This window comes from Myotis davidii, unplaced genomic scaffold (genome assembly GCF_000327345.1).
Source record: "Myotis davidii unplaced genomic scaffold, ASM32734v1 scaffold164, whole genome shotgun sequence".
Lineage (NCBI taxonomy): Eukaryota > Metazoa > Chordata > Mammalia > Chiroptera > Vespertilionidae > Myotis > Myotis davidii.
In genome coordinates this window covers 2030293-2040067 of record NW_006296417.1, presented here as the reverse complement: position 1 = coordinate 2040067, position 9775 = coordinate 2030293, and the positions used below count along the sequence as shown (strand labels likewise).

General features: G+C 56.2%; 2 protein-coding genes across 2 annotated transcripts in view; one reads left to right on the top strand and one right to left on the bottom strand.

Annotated features, from left to right (window-relative positions):
* MRPL46 (mitochondrial ribosomal protein L46) overlaps positions 1–213 on the bottom strand; it is a 7651-nt gene extending 7438 nt beyond the window's left edge. Inside the window, exon 1 of the mRNA XM_006771782.2 lies at positions 169–213. Coding sequence (XP_006771845.1) covers positions 169–213 — 45 coding nt within the window. The remainder of the gene's footprint in view (positions 1–168) is intronic.
* A 251-nt stretch (positions 214–464) lies between these two features.
* On the top strand, positions 465–9318 carry MRPS11 (mitochondrial ribosomal protein S11). Its single transcript, XM_006771748.2, has 6 exons — positions 465–758; positions 886–1032; positions 6340–6438; positions 7146–7275; positions 8222–8287; positions 8948–9318. Exons 1-6 carry the CDS (start codon positions 694–696, stop codon positions 9053–9055), a joined length of 615 nt encoding a protein of 204 aa, XP_006771811.1. The 5' UTR covers positions 465–693; the 3' UTR covers positions 9056–9318.
* The last annotated feature ends 457 nt before the right edge of the window (positions 9319–9775 follow it).

Below are 9775 nucleotides of genomic sequence, written 5' to 3'. Positions count from 1 at the left end.
CTCCCCACAGAGACCCTCTCCGCTCCGAGCCGCCCACCAGGACAGCGACCGAGGCCGCCTCGTTTGCCGCCGCTCCCGTCGGGCGCTGACCGCAAACAAAAAGGAGCGTCCCCGAAGAGCTGCCGAAGGAGACGATAAGAAGGCCGAGGGGAACACACCACCTTCTACCGGACGCCTACTGTGCACCAAGCCAACCACAGAGGCGGGGGCCATTTTGCGGGGTAAGTGCCCTGAAGTTCCGAGAGGGGAGGTGGCCGGTCCAAGGTCACACGGACTCACTGGTGCCGGAGTCGGGACGGAACCCGAACCCGCGCGCCCAGCCCCTCGCCAGCCCCAGCAGCGCGCGCGCTCCCGGCGCCGCCATCCCCGCTCTCCCGCGATGCACCGCGGCCGCGGCCCGACCAATCCCGTGTTCCCACAAGGCAGCGCGGGGACGGCGCGTCCGGAAGGTTCAGGATGAACCATTCCCATGCGGGGGGGAGGCTCGGGGGGCTCCTGTTAGAATTTAGGGGCGAGAAGAGAAATCCCCAGCTGAAAATCACAGAGACGGCTACTATGGAGCACATACACGGGGGTGAGAGGCTTTAACGGACCCGGCGAGGAGGAGTCAGGTGACTTTCCCTCGGGGCTCCCCCCACGGGCGCTCATGGTGCTGGCGCCGCGGACGGAAAGTCGTTGGGGTCAATTCAAGTCATGCAGGCGGTGAGGAACGCGGGGTCTCGGCTCCTGTGGTCGTGGGCTTGGCCGCCCACAAACAGGTAAGAGTGATCGCCCCTCCGAACCCACGGCTACCTCCAGGGTACGCTCCTGCCCTGGTCCCGTGGGCCATGGGGACTCCGGTGGGCGGCAGGCCGGGGGACCTCAGCGACCTGTCCGTCCCTGCAGTATAGTGGCCGGGGTGCCGGCCGCCACCATCCACAGGGGCGCCCAGCAGCTGCAGGACGCGGCGTCCAAGCAGAAGGTGGAGGAGGAGGCGGCGTCCCCGGCTCCGGCTCCGGCGGCGACCCCGGCTCCGAGCAGCAGCAGTTTCAGGTGAGAGCCGCTGCGGTCCAGCCCTCCCCGAGCCCGGCACCACCCTCCAGGGCCTGGGAACCAGTGAATTCCCAACTCTGTCTCTTGCCATCTGTGCCACTTTGTGAAAATTAGCCTCTAAGCCTCCGTTCTCTCGACTAAAAATGGATAAAGTGCCGAGAGAGATTGTGGGAATCAAAGCAGATGAGACTTAGCACAGAGTGGATGCTTGGTGAGCCTTTGATGAGTGAGCGAGTGGATGTCAGAGGCGCCCGGGCAGAGATCAGCTCTCTCCCCGCTGAGAGGGAGCACAGGTCGCACCGACTACGCAGACGCACGGGGAGGAGAGGGGGCGCTACACTGTGGTGTTAATTATCCTACACCCTTCAGAGTTGGTCTAAGATCTGTGCTCAGTCCTGGGGACTGGCATCTTGCTTCCCATCACTGCCACCACCTCTGCGTGCTAGGTGTGTAGTTCACATCCATTTAGCAAACATTTACTGAGAACCTACTGTGTGCCATGCACCCAGACAAATACAAAACATCGCTCCTCCCCACAGTAGGGAGGACAAACCTGCATCTTCACCAGAGTCTGATGAGTAATAGCCCCGAGGTCAGAGCTGGCTGCTGGGAAGTGTGAGAGGATGCGCGTCTAACTCCTGAGTTAATCCGGTGAGACTGTAGAGAAGGAAGCGTGGGGCTGACAACTGCCCCGAACGGGAGTTCAGCTGGACAAGATGAAAGGGGTTGTTCTAGGCAAAGCTAACAGTGCATGCGTGTAAAGGCATGTGGTGTGAAAGAACGTGGGATATTCAGGTGTGTGTGTGATGGCAGATGAGGTCAGCGAGAAAAAGGAATCAGAATGCCAAGGGCGTTGTCTGTAATGGGGGCTTTTACACTGCCCCCCACTGCGGACGGTGGGGAGGCCTCTGAAGGAGTTTTAAGTCAGGATTCTGTTCTGGTCATTCAACATTGCCAGACACTGTGCAAGGTGTTAGGGACACATTGGGGACCAAACACAGAAATCCCTGTCCCCACAGAACTTAAATTATAGTGGTTAGGGGACAGCAAATATAAGACAAGTAAAACATGGGAGGATGACAGAGGCAGGAGTGTCTCTAGTGTTGATAAGCAGTTAAGGCCAACATGGAGTGAGGAGTAAAAATGGGAGGTGGAAGCAGAGAGGCCAGCAGTGTAGCAGGCACACAGGGCTACATGAGGTCATCGTCTGGACTTCAGCTCTTACTCTGATGAGATGGGAAGCCACTGGAGAGTCGTGGAGAGAGTTGACTCAATCATGCTTACAGTTTTTAAAGAGTCCCTTCGGCTGCACATCGTAGGATCTCTGCATTTTGACAATGCACATAGTAGGATTAAAGTGCACATAGTAGGATCTCTGCATTTTGACACTGAACTGCAGGGAAGCAGGAAGTCTTCTAAGCAGTGAGACTATTGAAATAATCCAGGCAAGAGATGATGGTGGCTTGGACCAGAGTGACAGCTGTGGAGGTTGCATGAATGGTTGAACTGATACACTTAGAAAGTAGAACCAATATGATCTATTAATGTAAGGTGTGGAAAAAGGAGAGGGATGGAGGAACACTCTCAAATTTGGGGCCTACACAACTAGAAAGACGGCGTTGTTGTTAAGATGGGGAAGACTACAGGAGTTTGGGGTTGGGTGGCTAAGTTGGAGATGCTTAATTCACATCCAAGTGGAGATACGATGTTGGCTATTAGACATGGAGTTCAGGGGACAGCTCTGGGCCACACATGCATGTGGCACACGCACCAGAGATGATGATGAGACGACAAGATCATCAAGAGAGGAAGAGAAGCTCAAGTCCAAGGACTGAACCCTTGAGCCCTTTGACATTTAGAGATTTGGCAGATGAGGAAGAATCAGTGAGAGAGACAGAAGAGAGGTAGTGGAGGCAGCTGAGCAATGATTCTCATCACTGCTGTTTCTATCTCTCTCCTCTCCCTTCCTCTCTGAAATCAATAAAAATATATTTAAAGAGAGAGATAATGGGGGAAAACCTGGAGAGATTATTTTGTGTGTGTGGTTCAAGAGCAAAGGTCAGTTATGGCAGATGCTGCTGATAGGACAGGTTGATAGCTGAAGACCGACGTGCTCCTGGCATTGTAAGTTGGTCGGGGGCCTTGACTAGAGCATTTTGGTGGGGTGATGGGGCTGAGGTCTGACTGGAGTGGGCTCAAGGAGAACAGAAGACGGGAAGGAACAGCAGGCACGGCCCGTTCCTGAAGGGGGACCTGCTGTCAGGGTCACAGAGATGGCAGTGGCTCAAGGAGGCTTGGGGATCGAGGAGTTTGTGTTTGCTTTTCGGGTCGGGGAAGGCAGCCTCTTGCTGATGGGCGTGATGCGGCGGAGAGGAGAGGGGAAGGAACGAACGAACGATGGGGCCGGAGCGGAACACGGCGTGATGCGGCGGAGAGGAGAGGGGAAGGAACACGATGGGGCCGGAGGGAACGCTGCCGGAGAGATGTCCTTGAGAGGGGAACACACAGCGGAGCATCAAACAGGAGAGAATGCATAGCTCGCGGGCACAGCTGTTGGGCCGGGGGAGCGGGAGGGAACTGTGATTGCTTCTATTCCTCCGTGAAGGCCATCAGCTGTCGGTGAGGAAGCAGGTTTGGGGAGACAAAAGAAGGTACAAAACCGTCGTCCGGGAGACCGGAGGGACAGTTGCGGGGCAGGGAGTGCTGTCTGATGGCCACACAGGGCTGAGGGCCCACTTGATGTCAGAAGTCATTAGAATAAAGAATGGCTCTCGACCTGGGGCGATTTTGCCTCCAAGGGGACTTTTGGCAATGTCTGCGGACATTTTTGATTGTTGCAACTTGGGGGGCATTAGGTAGTGGGTAGAGGTCACCGTATGCAGGACAGCCCCCCCCCCTCCACACCAATGAATTATCTTATTCAAAATGTCAGTAGTGCCGAGGCTAAGAAACCACGATACAGGGAGACCAGTCAGCATTGCTGTCTATTTTTTTCCAGCCAGCTGTGCACCACAGGCTCAGAGTGGCTGGAGGATGGACTTAACCAGGGTTAGGCGTTTGCCAGGAGAGTGCCATGAAGTGGGTAGGGGTCAGGGGGTGGGGGTTGAGGGTGTGTGCAAAGGAGTGATTATAATGACTGACCATATAATTGACTTGAGGTCAGGGCAGAACGGAAGGCATCAGGGGTGTAAGGGAAAGTAAAAAACTGGTAAGATGAGTGGAATTGAAGAGTTCCCAATAGAGGAAGCCAGTGGGCGCGCCAGGAGGTGGTGGCCAACGTGTGGTGCTAGGAACCGAGGTTGTGATGGGGTTGCAGGTATGGTCATGACAAGGGCTAGGTACCACGGGAGGAAGTAGCCAGGGTAGGATAGAGGACACAGGATCACGGGAGAAAGGGAAGTTAAGAAACAGAAGCCAAGGGTTGGAAGGCTCTTACTGAAAACATAGGTAAGTATGACAGGGGTAGTGGGCCATGAGCTAGGATCTCCGCAAATTTTCTACATTTCTCTTCATTTCTAACGTGTCTGTAGCCACAGTTAGAAAACAGGTTGAAGACCCTGAGGCAGGGCCTCCGCCTTTGGGGTGCCACGTGTGTCAGGGCTGGATTGGCCCAGGGATCAGCAAGCTCTCATGCAGGAGCCAGCCCTCCTCGCGGACCCTCAGCGGGGAAAGGCGGCTGATGTCCGTCCGCGGCGTGCAGAGCGATGCCGCATGTGCTGGCCCGGTCTGCGTCCATCTCTGAGGGTGGCTGTGAAGAGGCCGCGGTCCCGTCCCTGCTGCCGTGGGGTGAACCACTAGCTCATGTGTACATCGGTCCTGGGAGGTTTAAAGGCCGATCTTATTCATGCCTTCAGTTCAGTGGCTCAAGTTCCAAGTCCTTCCACCACAAACCTGGCTTTCTGTCTAAGGCAGTGCACTGTACATTCAGACTTCAGTCGGCTTAATTTTTTTCACTCCCAAGTCCATAGGGGAAACGATCCATTGGGAAGCGGTGATGTTTTAAACATTAATGTCATCTCAGCCTCATCCATGTGCGCAGGCCGATAAGCCGGGAACCTGCTGAGGTGCTCAATCATCTCTGAAGATCAGGCCTAGCAGGGAAGAATACACTTGTAACTCCTGTATCACTGTGTTGTTCTGTTTTTAAAAATACCTCTAGGGAAGGAGGTAGGGCTGAGGGGAGGACTGTTCTCAGATAAGCGTGTATTTTCTAAACCTAAGTCTGCTGGATTTCCTGACGGGAGCGGGTACAGACACAGACCTGATTTGCACGTGTAGGCAGGGGGCACAGCGGGTTTACTCACGTCTCGGGCTGAGTGACAGCCGCGTATGTGGGAATAAAAGAGCACACGTGATGGGCAACGCTCTGAACAGAGGCCGGTCTCCCAGACCGAAGGCCCGGCTTCCCAGCGAACCCTGTGTCCCTGTTCCTACCTCAGTTTCTCCATCTGAAAATGAAGAGTGCTGACCTAGGCTAGCCAGAGAACAGGCTGGGCTGAGACAGCAAAAGATCTTGAACTTGCAGTGTCTGGGCCAGTGTTCCCAGCCCTGGGTTCACCTGGGATTGACCTGGGGCCTTGTGGAGAGAGGATTCCCAGGCCTGCCCATCACAGTAACAGGTGCTTCTGCTGTTCAGAGAGAGAACCATTGGGCTAGGGTAGGGGTTGCAAACTACATTCCATGGGCCAGATCTGGCCGGTTGCAATAAAGTTTTATTGGGACAGCCACGCCCGTTGATTTGCTGTTGTCGACGGCCAGCCGTTTTTGAACTACAGTGCCAGCGTTGCGACAGAAACCTCATGGCCAGCAAAGCCCAAAATATTTACTCTCTGGCCCTTTATAGAAAAAGTCTGCTGACCTCTATTCTAAGGGATACTGGATTTTTTATAGTAATGATAAGTATTATTAAAGTTTTGTTGCCCCCTTTTTATAGAGTCAAGATGCCATCCGCAGGTGACGAAATAAGAAATAGAGGTTTAACTATATTTTTAAGTTGCAGACAGTGGGTCCTACAAAGGATTGAAGTGCTGATCCGGTTACACTAGGAGGGACACGACGGGTGGGAGGATGGGTGGTATCTCTTCTCTTCCAGCAGAGCGAGTAGCCCTGTGCCTAGTCAGAGAGGCGCTCACACAGGGCGGAGCACAGGACTGAGGGGATGTCGGGCAGCCACCTCAGGGGCCGGGTGGGGGGCTGCTGTTTTCATCGAGTTTGTCTGTACTGTTGGGTTATTTTTAACTCTCGGATGGATTTCTTTGATTTTAAAAAAATACAAGGACAACTTCACATTAAATGTTCTCATTGCAGCATCTACCCTCCAATTCCAGGCCAGGAGAGCCCCCTGAGGTGGGCAGGAAAGAAATTTGAGGAGATCCCCATCGCACACATTAAGGCGTCCTACAACAAGTGAGTGGGGAGGGGGCAGCTGGGCAGGTCGAGGTGGGTTCCTTTCCCTCCACAGGGAGGGCACGGTGGCCCTGGGCACCTGTGTGGGTGGAAGCCCCTTCTGCCTGGTGGTGCCGGTGCACGTGTTCCCCAGGCCCCCTCCTCTTTCTGGGAAACCAGCTTCTGTCTTTACGACATTCACCCAGATTTCATGACAATGTGGAGTGGGTTGGGCATATCCTATCGCTGAGATTTGCTTTCCTACAAAGGGGCCAGGTCAGGAGCCAGGTGGGTTCTGGGGAGGGCCCTCTTCAGGGTGGCAGATGGCCAGCTTCTCGCTCTGTCCTCAGGGTGGGAGGGTCAAGGGAGTGCTCTGGAGTCCCTTGTATAAGGGCACTAATCCCATTCATGAGGGCACCACCCTTATGACCTAATCACCTCCTATAGGCCCCAAACACTGTACTATTCGGGGTGAGGAATTCAACATGAATTTGGGGGACACAGACATTCAGTCCATAACAGAGCTCTCTTTATGTGAGGTTTAGGGGATTGATTCTGACCCTCCCTGGCGCCTCCTGTCAGAGTTCAAAAAGCATTTTACTGGTTAAGTTCAGAGGGAAAGCGGCTGACCTTTGCTCTCTCTCTCGGGCTTGTAAGGCCATAGGCTAGCGCTCTCTAAAGTCCCTGAAGAGTCCATTTTACCTCCCGTGCCTCCCCTGCTCTCCTAGCACACAGATCCAGGTGGTCTCTGCCGCCAACCAGCCCCTTGCCCGCACCTCCTGCGGCACCGAGGGGTTCAAGAACGCCAAGAAGGGCACGGGCATCGCGGCACAGACAGCTGGCATAGCTGCCGCAGCGGTAAGTGCGCGTGAGTGGGGATGGGTGATGGTAGCCCCTGGGAAGACATGATGTGGTGAAAACCTCACGCAGGACGCATCTGAGTGTGAACGTGGCAGACCTTCCTAGTCGCAGATTGGCAGTGTGCCGCTGCTGGCATGTTTATGGGGCATCTACTATATGCCAGACACTTGACACTCATTATCTGGAGTCTTCAGAAGACGCCGGCACTGTCCATGCTTTGAGCCAGTTCACATACAGAGTACGACTTGCTCAGAGCCACGTGGTCGCTTTCGCTCCCTGGTGTGGTCTGGGACCACAGCTTGTGCCCTGGCTGCTGTGGCACTGGCCTCTGGAGGTTCACAGGTGTTTCCCGAAGGAAAACCCTGGCCTTCACAGCCCACTCAGTGCCCCAGACCAGTGACTGCTCTGCATGAATGATCCTCGACGTGTGCTAACATCCACCAAGGGGCAGGTCATACCCTTGAAAAGACATGTGTCAGTGTTGACAGTGGCTTCTGCTGGGCGGGTTCAGTGACATCTGTGTTTCCCGGGCTTTCCATCGCGATGCCTTTGTAATCATGAGGAAAAATGCGCCTTTCACTAAAGATGTCAGATGGTAAGAGGACACTTGCTTAGTGGGGATTGAAGCTCTGCCTGCAGCCCCGGCTCCTCGCCCTCTGAGAGTCTGCTTTCACCCCTGAGGCACCTCGGAGCGATGCTTAGACACTCCACCAGGTGGCAGTGCTGTCCTGGCGAAAGGGGAGTGTACAGACTCGCAGTCTGCGGCCTGTGTGCTGCGCTCCCTGATGTGTGACCTGCACCCAGGCATCTGTCCCGCCTTCGGCCTGTTTCCACATGGGGTGCCTTCTCCCTGGAGCTCTTACCCTGCGGCCCAGGGGCAGGAGCTGGAGACGTGGATGTAGCAGCTCCCGCTGGGCACTAACCACTTGTCGCTCCTTTCCAGAAGGCCACAGCGAAGGGCGTGACCCACATCCGGGTGGTGGTGAAGGGCCTGGGGCCGGGGCGCTTGGTGAGTGAGTGAATCTCCGCACGAGTGCACTTGCTTCTGTAGACAGACGGGGCTGGAGGGCAGGGGGGAGAGTGGAGGGGCCTTGTGGGTTCCCATGAGGGCCGGAGATTTCTGTTGTTGTTATAACCTCCTGCGCTTCTGGAGGCAAGCCCAGGCCCCTCAGCTGAGTTCCTCAGACATCCGCTGAGCACCTGCTGTGTGCCAGGCCCGGGGGCAGAAAGGTGGTCCCTGGGGACCATCGAAATGGGACGCTCAGCGCAGACGAGCGGGGGCACTGGTCAAGCTTGTGCCCCAGGTGCTGGGAGCCCCCCAAAGAGGTGACAACCCTGACTTTTCAAGAATCGCGTGGCACTGTCCAGGTGAGGGGGGACATTCCAGGCAGAGGAAACAGCTGCAGCAGTGTGAGCCTGAGGGTGGGAGGGTGTACAGTCAGCCTTTGTCCGGAGGTGGTGGAGCGCAGGCGGAAGCAACAGGTGTGACTACAGTGGGCAGCACTGAACGCCTGGTGAGGGGCTTGGTTGGAGACCTTTATGAGTAGGTGTCAAAGCCAGGGAACCTCTCCTCTCCCCCCGACCCCCCACCTCCCTGTCCGAGCCCTGCCTGGACACTAGGCCATCATTTCCGGCACTGAGCCATCCTCCTGTTCTCTGCTCCTCCCAGTCTGCCATCCAGGGCCTGACGATGGGGGGCCTGGAAGTGATCTCCATCACAGACAACACCCCCATCCCGCACAACGGCTGCCGCCCCAGGAAGGCTCGCAGGCTCTGACGGGAAGGAACCTGGCCCTGAACCTGACCGCCAGGCCCACCTGCAGGCCTCAGCAAGCACCCATCGGAGCTCCCCGCAGGGGCCGCTGGAGCGCTCAGCAGGAGGGGACGGCTCTGCCTCCGCGCGTGGGGCCCACTTCCGACCGGAGACCCGCGTGCCCAGAAGTGAGGCCATCTGCTCTTGGACACAGGGGGGCTGTGGCCCAGCCCCCAACCAGTAAATGCTGCCCTGCCCAAAGCAATAAAAGATCTCTCCCATCTGCAGTGACTGTGAGACTTGCTTTCAGATTGGCAAACAGTAACCCCCACGTACTCCTGAAAAAGGTTGAGATGAAACCCTCGTTTGGAGGGCTGAAATATAAACCAGACAGCACTCGGGGAGACCGGCCCCGCCACGCAAGGCTGGCCACTAAAGCGGTTCCTGTTTACCCGGAAGCCAGCTGCCGCCCCCCGCCTCTGCCCTTCTCAGCAGCCTGGGCCCCGAGAACACAGGTGGCCGAGTGCTCACACTTCCCGCAGGCGGAGAAGAGGCAGAGCCTAGCTTCAGGCCCGAACGTTGGCACGAGCCAGGTGTTGGCACAGCTTGTGTGGCACGCTTCCTTGTTTCCTGGCAGCGGGTTCTGGATTACTCCTCAGTGCATCTGCAGTTTTGCTTCTGGCAGCTCAAAGCTGGTGGCACAGGCCTGGCTGCATAAGGGGAGCCTCCCCTCCCCTCCCCTCT